General features: G+C 37.6%; 1 protein-coding gene across 3 annotated transcripts; it reads left to right on the top strand.

Moving 5' to 3' along the window:
• Positions 1-288: 288 nt before the first annotated feature.
• LOC113686999 (uncharacterized) lies at positions 289-23,567 on the top strand. 3 transcript variants are annotated; one of them, XM_089206381.1, is made up of 24 exons: positions 3,063-3,259; positions 3,615-3,677; positions 5,629-5,656; positions 6,205-10,300; positions 10,587-10,676; positions 11,346-11,479; positions 12,149-12,203; positions 12,673-12,774; positions 14,825-14,912; positions 14,993-15,043; positions 15,478-15,536; positions 15,919-15,990; positions 16,572-16,640; positions 16,837-16,920; positions 17,054-17,133; positions 18,036-18,066; positions 18,557-18,634; positions 19,200-19,346; positions 19,919-20,018; positions 20,596-20,786; positions 20,982-21,107; positions 21,494-21,553; positions 22,174-22,259; positions 22,390-23,567. In XM_089206381.1, the coding sequence occupies exons 1-24, from the start codon at positions 3,226-3,228 to the stop codon at positions 22,430-22,432; spliced, it is 5,967 nt and encodes a 1,988-aa protein (XP_089062507.1). In that variant the 5' UTR covers positions 3,063-3,225; the 3' UTR covers positions 22,433-23,567. The 3 variants fall into 3 exon arrangements, with proteins under 3 accessions (XP_089062508.1, XP_089062507.1, XP_089062509.1); XM_089206382.1 differs by lacking the exons at positions 3,063-3,259; positions 3,615-3,677 and adding an exon at positions 289-408; XM_089206383.1 differs by lacking the exon at positions 3,615-3,677 and having other exon boundaries at positions 3,085-3,259.
• Positions 23,568-24,619: the final 1,052 nt, after the last annotated feature.

Genomic DNA, 24,619 nt, shown 5'->3' with positions numbered 1-24,619 from the left:
ATTACTTGGATCAATTTTTGCTGGGGATGTGCCGCTGTTCTCTCAGAACCCCGATCCCGATTTCCCCCCCGTGTCGGATAACCTGTTTGTCGTTTTCTGATGACCTTTAATCGTCTACTTCACGTCTCAGAGTAAGATACGATCTTCATTAAGTAAAAGAGTACCGTATATCTCACAGCTTACTTTAACCTCTTAACCAAATTCCACGTGACTGTCGAACAACTGATCAGGCGGTACATCTAATAAAACGTGTAAAAACCACGTGAAAATCGGAAAAAAGATCATTTTGGTGATCAAAGGGTTTGGAACAACCACTGAGTGATTGTCTGTTGTTATTTATGGACTTATTAAGCATTTTAACGTTTTACTTTCTTGGTTCTCCACCGAGACACCGGCGACGGCTTGAAGGTAAATCAATAATATTTGTAAAATCGGTTATAAAATTTTAAGAGTTACACGGTTAATTATGGTGACACTTAAGAAATTATAGCTTTTGATTCGGTGACCGTCGTGCGTTGGTAAGTGTGTTCATCGCAAATCGTCAACAAAACGATGATCGTAATCACGAGATTTAAAGGGTCTCAAACGCTAAGCAGTACATACACTACACTAATGGATTTTCGTCCCAGACGGTCTCTCTCTCTCAAAAAATATTTACTCAAATGATTTAAATTTGTTTCGGGAAAAGCTAAAAAGAAACAAGAAAACATACAGAAAATGCCAACCAACATTTAAGGAGATAAATATAATATTTCGCGAGACAGTGCTAACCTTTCATCGCAGACGTGACCGTTGACTTCGGAATAAAAAATAATCAAACGAAAAAATAAAAAATAGGAAAGAAACTGAAAAAAATCCCTAGAATATATATCTGAAATTTATTGTAATATTTTAGAAGGTTGTTCAGATGCTTATTTAGTCTTTTTTCTTTGATTCTACGACGACTTTGATTTATCATGTAGCTCATGCAGCAAAGTAATCCCATAGCAAGTAAGCATATTTTCATGATGGTAATGAATATTTGAATTCAGTTTATCTAATATTATTGGAGAAATGATGATCTAACCCATACTTTTACATACAGTTGTTTGACTCTGGGTACCGTGACATAACTCCACGCGACCTACTAAGGACTTTTTTTTTCAGACTCAAATTTACATGTTAACCTCGGTTGTTGTATCACCAAGGAAGAGAATTTGTTGGATACATTAAATCGGTACCGAATGCAATTTGCGTAAAACGATACACGGTAAAAAATGACGCAGTAATCATAATAAACTCGGAAAGAATAAAAATAGAAAAAAAATTATATAAAAATTATATAAAAATTCGAAAAAGCAATATTGTAAATGGTAATAACAATAATATAAAAAAGCAAGAAATAACGAAAATGATAATGATAAAGCCAATGATATTAAGAACACGGCCATTATTTGTCGCCGGGGGGAGGGGGAAGGGGGAAGGGGGAAGGGGGAGGGGGAAGGGGGGAGGGGGAAGGGGGAGGGGAGAAGGGTGGAAGGGGGAAGGGGTGGGTGGAAGTGAAGAAGGACGGAAGGGGCTCCGGAGGATTTTGGTTGTTTCCGTACTAAAACTTCTTTGATCCCCCTTTAGTATTCTAATGACCCCCCTCGCTAGCAGTCATTTTTTACAGTTCGCCCTTTAAACTTTTATTATCGACGACTGATCCCCCTCCGCTTTCCTAAGAACCATTTGACCCCCCTCAAAATCCTTCGACCCCTCTGCCCCCTCCCCCTTGGGCAAAATATGATGAATAGTCCCTTAAAATAGATAAAGATTATGATGATATCAACAACGATAATAATATTAATAATATAAATAATGACGGTAATAATAATAATAATAATGATAATAATGATAATGATAATAGTAATGAAACATTTTCTTAGATTTTCTCAGATTTTCCTAATTTACTTTAAATAAACGAACTAATCAGGGACAACTATCTAGGCCCCCTTCCCCCAAACCTTAAAAGTTACACATACACCCCCCCCCCAACAACAACAAAACAAAAACAAAAACAGAAAAAAGAGTAGATCAGAAGGAAATCAAAATTTCCAGCAATAATACTACCTGGAAATCCATTACTGCAGCTGAAAAAATACCTGACTTAATAAAAACAATCAGGACAACTGGAAAAACAAAACAAAACAAAACAGAACAAAAAATAGAAAAGAAACAACAACATGTGTGAACTATGCATACATGATAAATAACAAGCAGGCCTGGTTAAGAAGGAAACGGACCAACGTCTGAAAGTTCTATTCTCTATTAAGCCATGCAAATCTCATGGTTTTGCGTGCTTTAACGTCTGAAGACACCGTTTCCTCTTAAGCCCTGCGTGACACGTAGTTTTGCGCGCTTTTTAGCCTTCATTAGCTGCGAGAAGTCGACTGCTGAAGCGTCGAAGGCTTAATAAACCACTCGTCGCACCACTGTTCGTTTCTGCCGTTGCGCATCTTTATTTCCTCGAGCGCTCAAAAAGTCGCCAGCTGTAAAGGCTAGTGGGGACCCTTGTTACTTTTTGATGTAACAGCGTTTTCGAATTTTCGTTATCTTTACTGATTACGACTAATTGACCCCGAGACTCCACAGGAGCGGTTGTGTCGGAGTAGTTGTGAAAAAGGGCCTTGACTCTTTGTTAACAAAGCTGACAGGAAGTATTTTGCGTATAAGATATGAGCTTATAGGGCTTTTCCGCACTAGCAGAGGTGAGGAAAGGCTTATTACGTACACTGAAATTTCCGCGGTTTCGTTAAATTTCAATGTAGAGGAAGTGACGTTTGAGGAGGCAACTTCCGGCAACTTCCGTTGATTCGTTTTAAACAAAAATCTGTTTGTGAAAATAGAATTGTTAGACCGCATGATTTGGTAACTAGTGTAAAAAAGAAAAAAAGACATAAATTTGGTGGGAAATGTAGAGAAAAGGAGGATAAAAAGACAGAATATTAAAAAAATAACAGTGAAAATAAAAGAGCGGGAATTAGGAAGAGAAATTTTCCTGAATGGTTCTCAGAAGACACGAAATTTCCCGGTCAGCGGCTACTGTATGCAAATCATGTGATTATGTCAACTCAGAGGAAGTGAAGTCTGCAGTCCATATATATTGTTTTTATCACAAAGGACGAGCAATACTATGCGGGGAAACGCTATTGAAATCGCAACAAATGATAACTGGAAAGTTGATTGTCTGGTGCTCCCGCTAGAATGAGTGTCAAGGAAAAGGCCAAGGCGTTCGAAGGTACACTGTGTGAATTATTTCAGCGCAATGTTGTGTGTGATCGGTTGATTTAGAAATAACTGGAATATTTGGGGGTGTTCCATGATGAGTTTACTTTACTAGTCTCTTAAACACTCAGAGTTTATTTGAAAATGTTTAAGTTTATTCAAGATCAGAATACACCACGGCACAAACGTGGTTTTCGATGACAAGTTTAAGCGTGCGAAATGTATTGTTTTGGGCATTTCCGTCTTTGGAATCAACATGTCGTCGTATTGTCGAAGTGATGTAGAGATCGAGTTTCGTTGCAATAAATCTTTCCTTTGGAAGGATGTAGATTCTTATTCTCGACATATGTTCCTCTGTTTTGCAAAAGGACGTTCCTCTGTGATTGGAGAAAGCCCGCCACCGAAAAAGAAAAGCCGCGAAGAACGCATCGGTAAGACATGAGCTTAATGTACTCACTGTGATAACACGCTCAGAAGGGTCCATTCATAATAAGATCACCAAGAGCGGTTTCTGATCCTCTCAATTTTAGGCTGTTTAGTTTTATTTCAGCTACGATTTTTCGCCCATTTCCTGAATCGGTTTGATTTCCGCACAATTCGATTACGTATTCCTGGAAGGAAAAGGGATTGCCGGTCTCAAGAGATAGTCTGATTGACAGTTGAAACGATAAAGATTGATATCAAGTCCCACGGTCGCAAATCAATCGAGTTATCCAAATGCTTCACGACAATGTAATTGACCCTCATGCTCACAACATGTTGCGCTTTTACAGATAAACTCTTAAAACATTGTTTTGTTTATTTTTATCATAAACATCATGTTTAGGTCAACTTATGTTTACTCCATGAAATATGACAGAAGCCCAACAATGCATAATGAGATATGTCTATTGAAGCTTCTTTGTAGAAAGACATCTGTTATGCTAGCAGGTGCAATGACCATGTCATTGTCAGTAATATTCTGAAGCTTTACAGCCATGGAGTGTCTATTTGTCTCAAAACTGTTGAAATTTTTGATTTAAAAAAAACATTACTATGTATGGTATGATGTGTTAGTGTGTAATATTCATCAAGCAAGCCTCTCTTGAAGGCTTCATTGGCAAATTTTATTTCATTGGTGTTAAATGATAAAAATAAAATGATAAAAACAAAAATGAAGACTTTACTAACACAACTTTTTTTAAAGAATGTGTGGTCACAATTCAAGTCACTACTAAATGTGATGTAACCTTTTCAAGGCTGTTCACTTCCTAAAAAGAAACAACAGTGCACAACACTCTCACACCCAAGATCTCATAAGTAATTCTCCTAACTGTCTACCATACAGTTCTCATGTTAGTGTTTGATATTTTTCTTTATTCCCATTACCTACCTGCTTGATATTGTATTGATGATGTAAGGAGAAATTCTGTCTTGGTCACTCATGGGAATTAAAGGAGCAGTAGGAGATTGTTTTGTTCTTGTACATTGGACATGATTTTGGCATGGGATTTTGTATGCCATTAAAAGTCGTGAACCCTCTTGTGTTTTTGAATTTTTTAATGTCTGTCTGTGGAGGTGTATGTTGGGGTAGATTTGACTTTTAAAAACTTTTAATCCCTTAAAAATTGCTCACATCTTATTTCTTTGTGTAATTTCACTTCTGAATCTAACCTTAGGGTCACAAGAATAGACAAATTTATCTCCAACTAAAAAGTTCATGATTATTAACTCTTTAAATCCCAGATCAAATTTGTAATTCTCTTTACTGTCAACCATACAATTCTTGTGATGTTAGTTCAGAGAATTTAGTATTAGATCAACAAGTTATCCCCAAATTGATATTTTTCTTTATTCTCATCACTTGTCTGCTTGATATTGTATTGATATTGTAAGGAGAAATTCTGTCTTGGTCACTCATAGGGGTTTTTTAAGGGTTAAACAAGTTCTCCTTGTTAGTAACATTGGAAATGTCTATAGAGCAGTGTGCAGAATATGCACACTGAAAGAAAAAGTTTGTTTGATAATCTGGACAAGCTTAACTCTAACACAAGCATCTCCAAAAGGGAACATTTTTTTCAGTGCAGTTGTTTCATAGTTACAGGATAATAGGCCATTTTACAGTTATGTACTTAGTTGCCAGGCCTTTGATTTGGAGTGAGGTTGAAGGTGACCTTGTTGTGATAGAGACCTGTATCTAGTTAGCATGATAACAAAGTAATTTGCATTTGAAAAGCAGCAAGGTTTGTATCATCACAAGGTCACCCCCAGCCTCATTCCTGTTCAAAGGCTTGGCAACCAAGCACACAACTGTAAAATGGACTATTAAGTAGAATTTAATAGTTCTTTATTTACATGACTTGTATCTAAAAATTGTTTTTGTTTCTCAATGGTTTTTCACAGGTGGCAGTGGCAACGACGACCTGGAAAGGTGAGTTCAAGTAGATTACAACTTGCAAATGGTCACCTTGAATGAGTGTCTTTTCTTCTTATCCTTTGTTGAATTCTGAAAGATATGAAAAGTAAACTGTTCACAGGGCTGTGCTCCAAGAAAAAAATTAAAGGGAGCCCATTTCTCTGAAATTGTGAAATCCAGGGTGCCAAGCACATGCTTTTTATGAAAAAACTAATATTTTCCGAGTTGCCCTAGAGTGAATACAGGTGTGAGGGACTACCAGATGCCGCAAGGGCACAGCCCTGTGTTCTGGTCCATAGGAACAGGTTTGTTAGCATGAGCATGGTCATAGGAGTCTGAGGAGTTTTCTATGAGAGTCTCCTCTGACTCATATGTGCCTAAAAGGGAGTTGAGGAAACTCTCTTTTGTTGCTAGAAGCTCTATAATATTTGCTGGAATCAAACAGTCATTTGCTCTCAGTAAAATCACCACAACTCTTGTAATTATTACAAGCTGCTCAGTGTAATATCCAAGATTTCACCATCAAAAATGTCACTTTAATTACATTCCTCCTTTTTATGCAGAGAATCATCATCTGAAACTCCTGAACCACCACCAAGAAAATCCAAAAAGAATGGCAAAATAAAATCATCTGAAGAATACAGTCCAAGTTTAGAAAGAAAAGAAAATATTCCAACAAGTGTCAAGGACACCAAGGGGCGTCAAAAACCCCCAAGACCTCCTCCACCCCCAAGGGGAAGTTCTTTGGGACGTAAGAGTGAATTGTTGTCAAATTTGCGATTACAGTCATCAGGTGAGAAAAAGAAAAAACCTCCTGTCCCTCCAAAACCCAAGAATCACATTCCTAAGAAAGCTTATGTGAAAAGGAACATTAGTGTCAAAAGTGTGAAAAAAATTGTTAGTCAGCCAGCAAAGGATGGATCTGTTTTGGTGCCAAAGTCTCCCACAAACAGTGCACATGAATCACAGTTTTTCGCCCCACTAGATAAAGACACTTCTAAGGTGGCATCATCTGAAAATCACGAGTCAAAAAGATCTTCACAGTTTTTTGTCTCTTTGGAAGAACAAACTTCTAGTAAAGGCAGCCTAAATACTAAGGAGTTAGACAATTCAAAAGGACATATTGTGTTTGAGCATGCTTCAGAAGATAGTGAATTCAGTAATGTTGAAAATGGCTTTGTGGATAGTAACGGCATTCATGAGAATGGGGTAGCCTCTAGGCCTCTTGTTATTCAACCTGGGAACATAAATTTTGAAAAGGACATGGCAGATCCTCTGGAAGGTCTTGAAATAACAGTTGATTATATTAGTGAGGATGATGACATTTCTTCAATGCTACCCGAGGGAAAGAATGAAGTTGGGGAATTTTCTGAGCCTATGGAGTTCAGTGTGGATGATGCTTCAAATGGCGGAGTTTGCAATGAATTTCAACCAGTTGATGGTGTAGAAGAACCAGAAGATAAAGTTCATATATTATACAGTGTTGAGCTTGAGGAAGAATGTTCTGTCACTGTGATAGAAAATGATACGAGGAGTGATGAAAAAGGAACAAAAATGCTGGAAGTACAAGGAGAGATTAGAGCAGAAAACAATGAAGTTATAGAAGTCGGTAAAGGTGAATCAATTGCCAGCAACCTTCTTTCAGAAAATTTGGTTGGGGAGAATGCTTCACTAACCTCTGATGAGGTAGAAAAAGACAAAATGGAAGAAGAAATTAGTGTGGTTAATTTTTTCAATCATCAAGAGGAAATGGCGTCTAATTTTGAAGCTGAAGAGCGAGTGGACAGTGTTTTGGAAAATCTAAGTGAAGAGTCAGAAGAAATTGTTATGAAGGAAGATTCTCCAGTTGATGAAGTACAAGAACTATCAGTTAACCAGAATGTTAAGTGTGAAACTGAATTAGAGAGTTCACAAATTTGTGTAGATTCAACAGGACAAAACAAAGTTGAAAATGTAACTGATAAGAGCCATGAAGCTGCTATGGAAGAAGCACAGCAAAATGAATCTCAACAAAATGGCGAGGTGATTATGGCTGAACCGATAAGAGAAGGTACTTTGTTATCAGTTACTGATCGTGTCATTTTCAAGGAAATTTCACATTTGGATGAAGATAAAAACAATTCTGAGGAACCTGCTGAAGAAAAATTAGAAGATGTTAGGAATGAAGATCACTCAGGGTTTAAGGGTCAACATGAAAATGAAGGATTTATGGAGAAAAATGAACTTGAGTTTGTTTCAACTAAACCAGAGGAATTGGAATCCTGCCAAGACATGGCAGTAGAATTGGACAAAACTGAACAATTTGGAGAACAGTTGCTTGAGAATTCAATTCCTGAAAATTTTCATCAAGAAGAGAGAAAAGGTGGCCAGATGGAATTTGTGTGTACTAGTGGCAATGAGGAGGAACCTAAAGTAGAAGAAGATGTATCAAGTTTAGAAAACACTGAGGGTTTGATACATAAGGAGAGGGATGATCAGGATGAAAGCACCGTCATTCCTGATTCTATAGAAGATGATCTAGATACTGTGTCATCTGAATTTGTTAATGTGGAGCAAGCTGCTTCACAGGAAAATGTTGAGGCTGTGCTATTTGAGATGAAGGAAGATCAGGATAAAAGCACTGTCAATGCCATCCCTAATTTGAAAGAAGATATAGAAACTGCTTCATCTGAATTTGTCGATGTGGAGCAACCTCCTTCAAAGGCCAACAAGGAAGTTGTGCAAGTTGAAGTAGAGGAGGTTGAGAGTTCATGCATTGTTAATGCCATCTCTGTTTCTACAGAAGAAGATCTAGAAACTGCTCCATCTGAATTTGTTGATGTGGATCAGCAACCTCCTTCACAGGCCAACAAAAAGGTAATGCAAGGTGAAGTAGAAGAGGGTGATAATGTGAGCATTGTGAATACCATCTCTATTTCTAGAGAAGAAGATCTAGAAACTGCTTCATCTGAATTTGTTGATGTGGAACAACCTCCTTCACAGGCCATCAAAGAGGTTGTGCAAGGTGAAGTAAAGGAGGGTGAGAGTCCATGCATTGTGAATGCCATCTCTATTTCTAGAGAAGAAGATCTAGAAAGTGCTTCATCTGAATTTGTTGATGTGGAGCAACCTCCTTCACAGGCCGATAAAGAGGTTATGCAAGTTGAAGTAGAGGAGTGTGAGAATGCGAGCATTGTAAATGCCATCTCTATTTCTAGAGAAGAAGATCTAGAAACTGCTTCATCTGAATTTGTTGATGTGAAGCAACCTCCTTCACAGGCCAATAAAGAGATTGTGCAAGTTGAAGTAGAAGAGGGTGAGAATGTGTGCATTGTGAATGCCATCCCTATTTCTACAGCGGAAGATCCAGAAACTGCTTCATCTGAATTTGTCAATGTGAAGCAACCACCAACGCAGGAAAATGTAGATGGCGATAATTCACTTTCTCCAGAGTCTCAGCCAGTTCCCCCAGAGAGACGAAGTCGCAAGGCTAAGAAACAAAAGCATGTTTATGAAAATATTGCTGCAACTTCAAGACAACTTGAGCAGATTAAAATTAAGGGAGACTCCCTGAGAAAAACTCAGTCCTTCAGTAAATATGAAACAGCTTCTCTCTCAATGTCACGCCCTGTTCAGCGCGTGTCTGATGATGAGGTTATTTACAGAGTTCCTGCTAAGGTCATTCCAGTTGAAAGTTTTGGAACTGATGAATCCGAGTACAGTGTTCCACTTCCAATTTCATCTCGAGCACGCAGTGTCACTATGCAAGATGAGTATGCAGTGCCCAAGTCAATCATAGTAAAAGCATGTGCAGTAACAGATAATCATGGTGCTGATGACAGAGAAATATATTCTGTTCCTGGTCAAGTAACACCTGTACCTGTGGTTGAAAAATTCTTGGATTCTTCAAGTAGACTTCCCTCTCAGGCAGTTCCACAGGAGAATGATAGTGAATATGCTGTGCCTGTTCAGGCAAAGCCAGTGATGTCAGCTCCTGTGTCAGCCACTCCACCTCCAAAACCTCCGAGAACAAGCTTGTTAAAAGAAGAGTTTAATGTCTTTGCAAGTGTGGAGGAGACATCCAGTTCAGCAAGCACAGAGACAGAAACAAGGCAATCACCAAAACCAGTCCCAAGGACAAGAGAGCTGAAAAATTCACCGACTCCTGTACCAAGGAAGAGCTCAAAGACTGCTGCATCATCAGAATCATCAACAACCCACAGCAGTGAAAACTCTCCAAGTCCTGTACCAAGGAAGAACTCCAAGCTTGTCATGTCAACAGACTCATCTTCAACTAATAGTGGTGATAACTCACCAACTCCTGTACCAAGGAAAAGCTTGAAAATCGCTTCATCAACAGAGTCTACTTCAACTCAAAGTAGTGAGTCTCCAGTTCCTGTACCTCGTACTCGTCTGAATGCTCTTCAGCCTGAACCTTCCATCTCAAATGAATCTTCATCAGAGCTCTCTACATTGTCATCTTCTGACATCTCTACAGTGGAGACCACGGAGGAGGAAAAAACCTTGAAACGCAAACCTCCACCACGCCCACCTCCTCCAAGCAGCCGCACAAGCATCATAAACAATGAAAATGAAGCCCCTCCCCTGACACCTGGGCCATTTGCAAACGAGGCTGATTCTGATACGGATTCTGATGTTGGAGAAGAGGCATCATCAAAGGTAATTATTAAATAAATCCTTTACATCCTAACATTGATATCGATATTCTCCATACCCCCTCTTTGCATTTTTTGGTTGGTGATTGTCTCCTTTATTCTCTCAATCTTGATGAATAATTCAAATGTGATATCGCATGGAGAAATTAGATGCTGGTCACTCGTTTGACTATTTTAAGAGAGACCAGCATCTAATTTCTCCTCAAATTTATTTACCCTAATATTTATAGCATCATTGCTATCTTATCTTTTTTTTTTAATGTTTGTAATTACCATGATTTCTTCTGTAGGGTCCACCAAAGTCAAAGACATACTACATTGCACATGAAATTCTCTCAACTGAGCAGACGTTTGTGGATGCTTTAAAACTTGTCTTTGAGGTAAAGGAAAAAAGAAAGAGGGAGATTATTTTGATCAGTATTGGTAACTGAGGAATTGCATGGGCATGGGCACATACCCCTCCCCTAACCCAACATTTATTCTAACTTGGATAAGGGAAGGGGTAGGTGTGCAGTTTCTCAGATATTGGCATTGATCTAATAATTTTAAGCATGTGTGGTAACATTTTTTGTAGCAGGAAAGCTGGTGCCATGTTTTTTGCAGCTATGTATAATGTAAAGTAGGTGAAACTGGAGACAATAACCCTGGCCAGCAGCTTGGCTAAAACTGCCAATGGCAACAAAAACACTATCACAGAAGGGGGAGGGGAGGGGGGTGGGGAAGTGAATTGAGCCTCTCAAGCTGCTATGCATTTCCTTGTGTTAAATTAGTTATGAGAATTTGGTGATAGATATGGATCAAGGAAATATCTTCTACCTGATAGGTGTGAGTATTCTCATTACCTGTTTGCTGGATAATGTATGGATATTAAAGGGAGAAACTACATGTTAATCACTTCAGGGAGTAAAGAATATTGACTGTCAATAAATATACAGACATCTCCATGGCACTGTGTCCACAAATAGTCCATTGTACTTTACATTAGAATGCACTTAACACATTTGTTAGATCATTAGGAATTTGACTTCTTTTTTTCTAACTCTCTGTAGGAATGTTATGGCACAATAAAGCAAGCCAATGTTGTAGCTGATAGCACTTTGGGTGACATCTTTTGTGACCTAGAGAATATTTATTTGCTGGATTCTAGATTCCTCCAAGAACTAGAGGAACGAATGAAAACATGGTAAATATGAATTTTGAACGTACAAATATAATTAATTTTGATCAAAGAAATTGTTATCCATTTGGCGGCGAGCATGGGAGCAGGGAAAAAAGTGAGCTGTGTGAGGAAGTAAACCTCAGACCCTTTGTGTTTTGCTCTACTACAGTTTTAATTCCTCATAGGAAACTCAAGTTTTTCTACCAATCACTTGGGAGTAAAATAAAAATATTTTTCCTCATTCAACAACATGCAGGAGGGGGGGGGGGTATGTTGTCTATTTCCTTACTCTGGTCTCCCTTTAGAGTGAATTTTTCCATGTTCTCTTAATAAGATTGTGTAAAAGTTATTTTCCAGGACTTGGGTTACTTGAAGGGTGGATACTCCTATCCACTGGATAAATCTCTACTCCTTGGATAGTACACTAAGTTTTATTAATGCATTTCTGCTGGACAATGATTTATATATGGATAGAGTTTTCTGCCCTTTGAACAACTGGGCCTGATCTACCCCTCCCTGAATACTACTTTAGTTACACTTCCTCTCCTCCCCTCTATCTCAGCTTGAAGAGAAACAGAACATTGTTATTTGCAAGAAAAAATGTACAACTCATCACAAACAATGGGTTTAAAAGATGGAATTCCTCTCTGTCATCCTTAAACAAAAATTTACTTTGCATCTTGTTTCCTTCAGGGAAGAACACGAGAGGATTGGTGATATTATCAAGAAATACAGCCACTTCTTAAAGGTAACATAATGATTATTGATGTTAACATTGTTATCAATAGTTATTGATGCAATAACAAATATTTTAATGTTAAAATGGCTGAGAAATGCATGTCTGTTTTGTAATAAACCTTTCATTTAACCCTTTAACTCCCATGAGTGACCAAGACTGAATTTCTCCTTACAATATCAATACGATATTAACCAGGTAAGTAATGAGAATAGAGAAAAACGTCAATTTGGGGATAACTAGTTGATCCAATACTAAATTCTCTGAATTAACATTATAAGAATTGTTTGGTTGACTGTAAGGAGAATTACAAATTTGATCTGGGAGTTAAAGGGTTAACTTCAGTTTGTAACATTGAAATTTTAATAATTGTAATTGTTGAATGTCATCTTATTTTGGTTCCAGTTCCATTTCCACGATTGAGAAACTTTTTGGATTTTTTTTATTAAAGTTTGATGGGTTTATATTTCTTGTTTGACAGATGTACACTCAGTTTGTGAATGGCTACGACAAAGCTATTGGTGTGTTTCAAGACACTATGAAAGAAAATTCAGAGTTTGCAGATATGGTTGCTAAATTTCAGGTAGGACATAATATGCAGAATATTTATTAAAAGCAAAACTCTGTATCGTAACCAAAATTTTGTGCATCTGTTGATGTACATACTGACTCTATCATTCTTACTACTTGAGGAATGCTGTTTTATAACCATAAAATGAAATTTTGGACAACATCATCAAACTAAAGTGTGAGTGATTATTTGTTATCAGACAAAAAATAGTAGAGTTTACAGATCAATGTCAGTATGTCAGCAACTGCACATCTACCCCTCCCATAATCTAGCATTAACCCTGACATGTTATCAGTTGAATGAAGGTGGTAAGTTTCTATAGAAACTGTGGTACTTGTCAGTGGGAGAGTATAACAGAGTAATTTGGACTGAGTTGATAATCACCGTAAAGAGTTTCAAAGCTGACATTTCGAGCATTACCCCTTCATCAGGGCAAATTTAATTGCTCAGATATGCAGCAAAATGCACAGAAAGCCTAATCTGGTGATGAGAAATTCACCCATTGTTGAATGACAGCTGTCCAAAATGTCAAAGGTTGAAAAATCTTTGGTGTAGTATTGTGAGGGTGGCAGCCAGTTATTGGTATGGTGTACCTCTACACTTAAATCAATCTCAGATCACATAGGTAATTCTCCTAACTGTCTGCCATACAATTCTTATAAAGTTAGTTCAGAGAATTTAGTATTGGATCAACTAAGTATCCCCAAATTGATATTTTCTTTATTCTCATCACTTGTCTGGGTGATATTGTACTGATAATGTAAGGAGAAATTCTGTCTTGGTCACCAGTAGGACTTAAGGGTTAAAGTGAGTGTATTTTTTTTGTCAGCAGGTGTCAGATGGCCACCTTAAATGTTGAATGGAACAACCAGTTTTTTTTTTTGTTGAGTTGAATAAAAAATAAATTGTATAAAGGGTAACACTTGAAATGTCAGCTCTAGAAACTCCTTATGGTGAATTACGGTCAACTCGCCGACGGACCAACTCGCCGACGCCAACTCGCCGACGTTAAAATCGAGTAGAGACATCGGCGAGTTGGTCGTCAATCCAATACAACTTATTAGAAGTTAAACATACATAAAATTAAACGATATTTAGTAAAAAAACACTGGCGAACATTGGTGAACATCAAACAGAAGCTTAAACATTGGTGAACATTGGTGAACATTACCAATGACTAGAACAGCTTAAGGCGCGAACGAGTTATTGTGCGACAACAACACCATAAAGACTCATCATGTCAATCGCTCAGATTTTTTAACGAAAACTTGGCTTTCTAGACAAGATCTTTTGTAAAAAGCAATTCTTTTTATTTGCAACAAAGTTTATAAGGATCTCAAGGCGAATAAAGCGAAGTAAACATCACCAACGACTCTAACAGCTTCAAACGCGAACGAGTTATTGTGTGACAACAACACTGTAAAGACTCATCATGTCAATCGCTCAGATTTTTTAAGAAAACATGTTCACCAATGTTCACCGATGTTTAAGCTTCTGTTTGATGTTCACCAATGTTCACCAGTGTTTTTTTACTAAATATCGTTTACTTTTCTGTATGTTTAACTTCTAATAAGTTGTATTGGATTGACGACCAACTCGCCGACGTCTCTACTCGATTTTATACGTCGGCGAGTTGGCGTCGGCGAGTTGGTCCGTCGGCGAATTGACTGGTTACCCTTATGGTGATCAATTTTTATTTATCGACTTGGTTGATATAACCAAATTGTTTTGTAACACCTCCACAGCGATGTAGCATCAAAGTTTTTTTAGAAACTTACATCTTACATTCTGATATAGTTGATACCTTTTTTGTTAAGTTCAAGGTATTGACAAAGAATTTTAACTATGGTCAAGACCATATGATGTTGAAAAAATATTCACATGTTCTAGAGAAAGTTTTATAAAAAGTTCAGTTAACAGAAGTGATGAGTGGAAAAGCAGAAAGTGGATAACTGCATCATATCGACTCATGTACAATGTAGATAGAACAACAAAGAATCAGAGGTGAAAATATAACACATTGATCTGAAGAATTATTGTAACTTTTGTTTTCTGTTTACAGGCAAGTGAACGTTGTCATGGAATGGCATTGTCATCTTATATGCTGAAACCTGTACAGCGCATACCTAGCTACAGACTTCTTCTTATTGGTGAGTTAAGTTTTCTGTTGTTAAGAGTGATGATCAAATTTTTTTTTGCTTGAATATTTTATGATGGTTTTTTTCCCCAGACTATCTCAAGCATTTGCCGAAGGACTCAGAGGAATCAAAGGACACAGAAGGTAATTTAAAGGATTTCTCTCAATCATACATAATTGTATTTTGTATTTTATTTAACTGTATAATAATGTACACGAAAAGATTATATGCTTCCTATTGACTGAAAACAAGTGCATTCTCATGTTCTTTGTTGGCACATTTTTTAATTTTTTAAAGTTGGGTGGAAAAGAGGCATGCATTTAACTCTTGATGGGATATCTACTTCTCCCTCTGTTTTACAAAGGAAAACTAGACAATTTGGAAGGAGAATCTTTCTGCTGATCAGAAGTCACTGAAAGGATTTTTCAATGCATCCCTTGAAATATCATCAAATTGCAAATCGCTACACAAAACAACACCTCTTTTTGATTTTTCAATACACAAAATAGCACCTAATGATATGCACTGTTATGAATAGCATTTGATCATAATTTGTTGGCTCTTTTCTTCTTATCAGCTGCCCTTAAGATTGTGTCAGAGGTTGCGACACACATCAATGAGTCCATGAAGAAAATGGTGGGTTGGAATTGTACTGTTATCATAAGTGTGGAAAAATTCCTCCCTTCTTCTAAAGATAAATTACATTAGAGATAATAGGACTTTTTTCATGCCACAAAAAGTGCTGAGTGTTTCACTGATTTTCTCACCACACTTTGACATCTGTGATCTTTTACTGAAGAGACCCATGACAACATGGAATGGATTTGTTTTATAAAAAAAGGCAAAATGCTGTTAATGGTGAAGTAATTCATGCATCTGTCCACAGTCCATAAGATTATAAATAAGAATCAGTCAAAATGCATATGTAGTTTAGCTTATTATGTGAACAATTATTTAAATTTGTAAAACAGGCAATATAGAGCACAAAATAAATACTGTCATTGTTATTGTTTAACAGGAGAGCTTTGAGCAGATGCTTAAGGTTCAGAGGAGTCTTGTGGGACACCCAGAGATTGTCAAAGCTGGACGGGTATGTACCAACAGTTGTTGTGTGCTTAAGAGCATTTAACATGAGCTTCATCGTTTTCAGGGGCAGACTGATGAATTCCAAATAAGGTGTTCAAACTTTGATTTGGAAAACACAGAATTTTTTTGTCTGAACTAACCTATGCCAACCCATCCCACCCCCACCCCACCCCCTACTTCACTTTCTGTTAACCCTTTAACTTCCAAGATCTGATAGTTAATTCTCTCCTCCAAATGCTACACATTTCCTCGTAAAATAGTTGCAAGAATTTGGTGTTCAGTCAAGATACTATCATACCTGATAAGTTTGAATAATCTCACTACCTGTTTGTTGGATAATGTATGGATATTATGGGGAGAAGTTACTTGTTAATCACTTCTGGGAGTTCAAGGGTTAAACATCTTTTCATTATCTAAAAAAATAAGTCAGTTGAGTAATAATTAGTAATGCACCAACTTTTTGTTACAAAGCCTGCAGGTTTGATAAGGAAGGGGGGGGGGGGGGAGGGGTTCTGTTCCAATTGATAACAACTTTTTTCTTAATGTAGTTCTTACACATGTTTATTTTATATATTTCTTTTATAGGACTTTATCAAAGAAGGGACTTTGATGAAATTGTGTCGGAAAGACATGCAAGAGAGAATGTTTTTCCTGGTTTGTAAATAACCCTTTATTTATTAATTCTAGAAAAGATCAATTTTGCTTTTTTGTCCTTTTTCGATATTCGTAATAACTTAGTGATTCAAATGTTGACCTTGGTGCACTGTTGGTGTTTATTCTGAGGAAATAACGTTTCTCTGTAGAGGTCAAAATGAAAGATTATTAATATTTATTTGTTGCTTTTTCTCAGCTGACAGATGTTTTGTTGTACACAACCCCAGTAGGCGGTAATCAGTACAAGCTCAATAAAACACTCCCACTGTTGGGAATGCAGGTAAGAGTAGGACTGGTACTGACTAGGAGATTGTCTTTTACCTTTAACCATAGATGTTTTTAATAACATAAGAAAGCGCAGCATAGGAACAATGCTTTCTTACAGATACACGTGTCATTATTTTATTTTTCAGGTGACTGTTCCGGATTCTCCAGATTTTGTAAATGAATTTAGTATCATAAGCACCACAAGATCATTTACCCTCACAGCGAGGTTAGTTCCGCACGTTGTTAACCCATTTACACCCAAACATCAGTATGCATATTCTCCTAATACATTTCCTAAGGTGCTGACAAGGAGAATTTGTTTAACAATCAAGAGTTTCTTTAGTTGGTGATCATTTCCTTTATTCTTGTAACCTTAATGTTTAATTTAGGGTTGTTATTGTAAGGAGAATTTAGTTAAGAGCCCTTTGAATTTTTCATTCATTTAATTTCAGGTAAACTGTTCGAGGGCAGGCATTTTTTCATGGTGCACTTTTGACTCCTGTCCTTAAGTTGTTAGTGTAAATACATGTAGATACGTTTAACGCCACAAAATGAATGCGCATTTAATACATTTGCCTGATGGAAGTGTATTTAGATGTAAAGACGTGTAGCTGTTATTCGACTGAAAGTGAATAATTAATACAAATATCTGAGTACAAAATGTAACAACAACAACAACAACGACAAAAATTATGTGAAAAAGAAACAAACTTACAATTTGTGGCGTAACCAGGTCAGACAGCAAAACTCTTAGATAAAAGAAACACGTCGCGAGCAAAAACTAACGAAGCGACTGACTTGGTTGAAATTGACTAGCAGTGATACTTATCTATTGAAAACAACGCGCATACTGGCAATAAATATACAGCTACCGGCGTTACGTAATTCCTACGTAACCGCACGCAAAAACGCCAATTTAGTTGAATAGTAACGGAACATCACAGTTCTGTCAGTAGTAGTACAGATTAAAGAAAAACAATATAAAATTATTTCGCAGTTGCTTGACCATAAATAAAAATGCTAATTCTAGTTGTTACCGTCAGCCTTGAAGTTAGTTTCTGTGTTGTGGGAATTTTTTGTATGTGCAAAATTGCATAATTAGTACGTTCTATTTTTTTTTTAAAACAGCACTCCAGAAGAAAGAGATCAGTGGGTTGAGGTAGGTCGTACTGCCAAAAGTTGCAACTTATGAATTCAAGATATTTTACCCTCGATCTCATGTTCTTAACATTTGTTCCAAGGGTGATAATATGAGGAAAATTAGAAGCCAGTCACTCTTTGGGGTTAACCGTTTAACTCGATCCCATGAGTGACCAAGACAGAATTTCTCTTTACAACATTAAAACAATATCAAGAAGAGAAATGATGAGAATAAAGAAATCAGGAGATTATTAGTTGATCTAATACCAAATTCTCCAAACCAATATCAAAAGAATTATATGGCAGACAGCAAGGAGAATTATTAATGAGATCTTGGCAGTTGAACGGTTGAAGGGGTAACCTCTTGCACCTGTGCGACTCAGAGTCCTATTCAGACTTAACATTAAGTATCAAGCTTAGAGCTCTTTTCAACAATACACAGTACACACATAAACAAGTTAGATATTGAAGGTGATGATCATTAACCAACTTTGTAACTTCATTTTCAGACTTTGAATAACGCCATAGACGTTGTCACCAAAAGGAAAATCACATTTTTTAACAAGTCAAGAGATACAACAGGACTGGTAAAAATAAATTGTTCTTTTACGGCTGCTTTACTGAAAATGTATTTGGAATTCTGCACTTTAATTAATTCAATTGGTTAAAAAAGCTGAGTTAAATTAAGAAACCTCTCCCCGACACCCACCCCCCGCCCCCCCCCCCCCACACTGTTTCCGAAACTGAACTTGTTAAAGGTAACAGAAAAAAGAGATTGCTCTAAATCATTTTTTTGTGTGTGTTGTTAGATTAAACCTCTTCCTCTTGAAGAGTGTCCATCCCTGAAATGAATTCCTCGACTCTCGAATGTCTCCAAGTCGAGGCTGCCCAATCCCCCCCCCCTTCCCTCTCGCTTGATTTTACCCTGAATATTCCAAATTTTGGGTTGCCTCTTCGAGTGCTGACTTCCCTATCGCTGTCGTTTACCCCTGGGGTAACTCAAACCACCTCGGTATCTCAGACGTTTTTCGTTGGCTTCAGAATTTTTTTGGCGAGGGGTCTTTTCTCCATCTTTCCACTTACATTTGCGAGGCTTTGTGATCTCATAATTTTTACAATCTGAATCCGTTTAATGTTCTCGTTATTGTGAAGGGAGTGCAAGAGAGGGACGAAGAGGTCATGAAACTCGGAGAGAAAGCCCCTGTGTGGATTCCGGATCACCGTGTTACAATGTGCATGAGCTGTACGTCTCCATTTACTCTCACCAACAGGAGGCATCACTGCAGAGCTTGTGGAAACGTAAGTACAGCGTGTTGAAAATTCAGTTTCATATCGTTCAATCTCGAACTCAAGATTCCATGGATTGTATTTTGTCAATGACCTCCTCACCCTCTTCCCCACAAAAACTGTGCGCGGTAGTTTTGCGTAGTTAAGGACAGGTTAGGCTCTAAAAAGACACTTCATGTTTTGTGTATGTTAAGTTTTTTACGCTTAATTCTTTAACTATTTACACCTTAACATCAGTATGCATATTCTTCCTACTGTCCTCCGTACATTTCCTGATGTGCTAACAAGGAGAATTTATCACGAGTTTCTTTCGTAGGCGATCATTTCCTTTATGGTCTTGACCGTGCTGTGCAATTCAGTGGTGATATTGTAAGGAGAAATTAGATGCTGGTTACTCTAAGAGGTCAAAGAGTTAAAATTGCTTTTTTTCTGAGTTAGAAACGCACCTGAGCGATAAAAAGAAAACCAACAAGAAAGCGGCAAACTAGTCGAAGATGGGAAATATTAACTCGGATTTTTGAGTGCGTGACGGTTCATTTGAAATTTAGGACTGAGAAGAGGACGTCGTCTATTTATTGTTTCAGGTTGTTTGTGGGGCTTGTTCGGATAGTACCGCTCCACTGGCATACTTGGAGTACAACCAGGCTAGGGTTTGCGACAAGTGCTATGACCTGCTTTTAAAAGGTGAGCGCAAGAAATGTTTTTAAGAATAATTCCTTCCCTATACGGCAGCCATTTTATTTCCCTTATTGAGCACCCCTTTTCAACAACTGATTTTTTTCAAATTGGCTCAGTGCGATACTGATAAAGAGGCTCGTCAACTTTCACGATGTAACGAAAAGAAAAAAATAATGACCTCGCGAGAATTGCAGTTTCGAGCAATTTTCCATTGATTGTCGAAAGTAATTTGGGATTGCATTGGTTTTACTTTCTGACTCCCAGTGATTGGCTGTGAAAACTGGCGCCATCCTCTCAACCAATCAGATGCAAAACGAAAAACAACCACGACTTGGTCGCCCGCGTTTTTCCCGCGCTTTAGGCAGTTTAGTTGTTCTTACTTTGACTTCTCATTGGCTCTTCAAGGTATTTCCCTTTCTTCTAATTGGCCGTTGTGATTACGTTAGTTTTGGTTTTGCGACACCCAATCCAAAAGCACTCTAATTGTGTCTAACACGCGTTATAGTGAAATCCAATGCAAAACACACGGGATAACAATTTACTCTGTGCAGGACAGCTTACAACGCCAATTCCTCCTTTCCAGATTTCCACACCGCTGAAATGAAACCAGTAGAGGAAGAATCGCCTACGTCTACGCTTCCCCCGTTGCTTCAAGAAGCAGAAGACGCAGAGAAGCTGCTACGAAAACCGACCAAGTTTGAAATGATGCGACGATTTAAGAGTAGAAAAACAAAAAGAAAATCGACAATAATGCATCCGTCGCACTTAACAGAGGTCAGTGAATGTCTAAAGTACTCTAGGATTGCTTTGGTTTTAATTTGTTTACTTTGCTCTTTGATTGGTGGAGAAAAATGCTTTCTCAACCAATCAGATGCAAGACTAGAATTGCGCACGACCTTGTCAATCTTTTTCCCGCGCTTGATACAAGGATTTTTTATTTGACATCTGAAATATTTTGTCTCTTAATAGGTCGTCGCTAATCAGGAAGGAAGTCAAATGAGTGGCTACTTAAAATACAAGAAAGGAAAATTTGGATGGAAGAAGTCGTGGTTTGTGCTCAAGGACAATGTTTTGTATTCGTACAAAGCCAGCTCAGTAAGTTAAAGATATTAACGAAGTTTTGAAACCACAAAAAGTTACCGTTTGTGTACATCTAAAAACATGAAATCTCGTTTTCAGTCAGTATTATGAGAGAAAACAAACAATTAAAAAATAAACAAGCCAAAAAAAAAAAGGAAAAAAGTGTTCATCTCGAAAGTGGAAAATCTGTGGTACGCGTCTAAGGCAGGGAATGTGATAAATATGAGATGGAGGAAATGTGAAAAAAACCTCAAGACTAAAACGCAGATAGGAGAAATAATTGAATACCCAAGAGAGGAAAGGATGAATTGTTTGGATAGTTGCTGGCTGTTGATGAACTTGTTTGTGATTACCGTGTCTAACTACTGAGTTTGGTTTTTCTGATCAATTTGAAATTGTAGGATGTTGTGGCGCTGGAAAGTCAACCAGTCTTGAGTTATGAAATTGAAGATCTTGGCAAGGTGCGTTTACTTATCTTAATTAAGTATTTTGCGACTTTATGAAAATTTAGTAGAATCAGACATTGTCTTTTAAGCTATTGAGATAATTTAGAAAGATATAAATCATTGTACTGGGATATGGAAACTGAAAGTCAAGTGAATTTCAATGAAAATTATTGGTGAACTCGAGTGAAGAAGGGCGGGAAAACTGCTTGGGGTCAAGGTATGACTGACACAGCACTCGTCTGTGATTGGCTAAATAGTAGTGCACTAAGCTGCGATTGGCTCGCAGTTATAAACCAATCAGAGGGGTGATTTAACGTCGAGTTGAAACCAATACGCTGTTAGAGTAATGTTCAATAACCTTGAGTGTCGAAAGTAATCCAGACGTACTGGTTTTGCTTAACTTTGCCCTATGATTGGTCCAAACAACCCGCGCCACGCTCTAAACCAATCAGATGCAAACCTAGCACCTATCATGACTTGGTCGTCCGCGTTTTCCCGCGCTTTAGCCTTTTTGCTTGTTGCTCTGAGATTTGAGTGGCTTTTCAGGGTATTTTCCTTCCTTCTTTCTGTGCATCCGTTAAGATGGAATTGATACTTTTTTCTCACGTGTGTTTATGTGTGTCACTGGTTTTCAGGAAGGGAATGATTTTGTATTTCAACTCAAACACCATGGTATTTCACCGTTAGTTTTCAAGGCAGATAACGAAAACTCTGCATCAAGGTAAATGAACAGATCTACCTCTTTTCCGAACGGAAACAATATTTTTCAATTCTATCTATGATTGTGTCACATAAAGATAACTATTACTATAGGTTGTGCAATAACTCTTTATTTTGTTTGACTTTTTTAGGTGGGTACGCGAACTTAAGAAAGCGACCACGATGCAATCATGAAATAATTGTTGTCACGCACTGAAGTAACGCCGTCCAGGGCGTTAGGTCCGAGTCACGCTGTGCAAGTCACGCAAAGATGTTGGACGTAATGTCAAGGTTTCTTTGCGAAAGATGGAGAACGTTAAGAAGGACATTTTACTAATTGGAATACCTTATATTATCTGTGCCTAGGAAAATATCAAATGCTTTAGAATTATTATAAATTTACAAAGTTTTACCGTTATATATATAGAGAAAGACTTGAAAAGTATAGTTTTGGTAGAAAAAATTTACCGCTGTATAATTAAACTTGATTTTTCAGTTGGGTAAACAAGGCTTACTTTCCGATTTCAATCGTGCAACTAAGAGCAGACCCAAGCTTTCACGAACATTTTTGAAAAATTTTGGACACAATGACACTCAACAGCTCTGGCCATAGTTAGTGTTTAGTCCTATTTTAAAATTGGTAGATAAAATGTCAAAAGCTTCTAGTCTAAGAACGTTGTAAATGGTCAGAATTTGTAGAGGTGAACATGCCTCACAAGTTTTGCTCGTTTATTCCTCGTTTGTTCATCTTTGTCTTCGATTCACAAAACATTACGAACTTTTTACCGGTTCTCTAAAAGCTTTCCTATTCATTCACGATTACCAGGCGATTTTTTAACGAACTTATTGCAAATATTTCACTTACTCGTACAATGTTTGACGAGTTCGTGTTGGTGTCCATCACTTTTTCAAGGCCTACTTACGAACGGCCGACCACAAACTCGAAGCTCTCGACAATCAGAAGACGGTAGAGGTTTACCGATCAAATTTTCTATTGCTTGCAATATCGACAAATAATGCTGAATATATGGAATTATAGATATACTAAGAAGTCAATATTATCTTTCGCTATTTTTTGTGAATATTCTATCACTTGCAAAAAATATGTGTCTTTAGGCATGGATTGGAGGATTACTTACGTTTAATCAAATTAATTCACTTGAGGAAATAGAAGGGCTTTTTGTTGGAGAGGTTTAATTTTTTTATTGATCCACTTATGTTTTTTGCTCTTAAATGATCGTTATTTTTTTTGTTTACCAACCCTCTGTATAGACAAAGTTTTTATATTGTTAGAAATATAGTTTTTTTTGTATAATAAATGTTTATCTCAGAACTGCAAGTAGTATTGGATTAGTTTGTCTGCTAGGAGATTTAAAGCTGAGGAATTTTCTTTGGGAATTTGAGTAACGCAACATTGGGCTGCGTAAGAGGGAGCGTCTTCCAATTCTTAAGCACAGGGAGGTTTCTGGCGGGTAGTGGAGCAAGGGGAGAGGGACATTTTAATCCCTAGGGGTCCCACCCCTTTATCTCAAATCCTTGTAATTTTAAGCTTCTCGGTTTGCCCCGGATTTGCCGTCCACTGCCCCGGTATTACAGAAATGCTACTGTTTTGTCGGCACGAAACACTGCACGGCCTTTGTGAAGCCTCCGGTGGATGGGCAAATAGTTTCCGGGGCTACATCCTCAGCCCCTACTCAGATTTCCCGCCTAGTTTTTCCTCATTGCGTTTTTTGAGCAGGCTTTTTCTGGCCTTTAATCGATCTTCTATTGTTGGCGGCTTCTTAGCTCCGTCTACCAGAAGAATGCAACATTTCTTGTTTTCTGTATTTTACGTCTTTAACTAAATCTTTAAGTTTAAGTGTTTCGATTTCGGTGACTCGTTGATCGGTACCGTTGCTCTTGAGTATAGCACTACTAAGCACTTGCTTAGAAGCCCTATTTGCTGTTTTTAAGCCTAACGGGCTTGTTGCGTTCGTATACCTTTACATTAAGGTTTTTTTTCGATTCAAGTAGAGGACTTCCCAGCCTAACTGGTATTTGTATGCCAGGTTTATTTGATTTACAGGTTCATCAGCCCAATGGCCTAAACAGTCTAACTGGCATGATTCATCATACACGTAGGTTTATTTTTAGATTTAAGTTCATAGTAGTTGATTTCCCAGCTTAACTGGCAGTGGGACGGAAAGATTGCGCAGATAACGGCAAGTTCTGCATGGAAGTCACCCAAGTAGCCGTGATAGCGTGTTATACCACTTCAGGACCAACACTCATATCAATTTACTTTACCTAATTCACATATTAAGCTCTTGTAGATTTTGTACTGTCGCACAGTGTTTTGGGTTGGTTTTTGCTAGGCCCATCCCAAATAAACTCAATTGTCAA

The sequence above is a fragment of the Pocillopora damicornis genome, chromosome 5, assembly GCF_964200805.1.
Source record: "Pocillopora damicornis chromosome 5, jaPocDami1.2, whole genome shotgun sequence".
Classification (NCBI taxonomy): domain Eukaryota; kingdom Metazoa; phylum Cnidaria; class Anthozoa; order Scleractinia; family Pocilloporidae; genus Pocillopora; species Pocillopora damicornis.
The sequence above is the reverse complement of the archived record's forward strand: the minus strand, read 5'-3'. Positions and strand labels throughout refer to the sequence as shown.

What these genes read in the sequence shown, in the direction of transcription:
- LOC113686999 (XM_089206381.1), top strand. Translation starts at nt 3,226, where the DNA reads ATGAGTGTCAAGGAAAAGGCCAAGGCGTTCGAAG. An exon ending in GAGAAGAGGCATCATCAAAG is followed by an intron (nt 10,301 to 10,586) that starts GTAATTATTAAA and finishes TTTCTTCTGTAG; the next exon opens with GGTCCACCAAAGTCAAAGAC. An exon ending in GAGGAACGAATGAAAACATG is followed by an intron (nt 11,480 to 12,148) that starts GTAAATATGAAT and finishes TGTTTCCTTCAG; the next exon opens with GGAAGAACACGAGAGGATTG.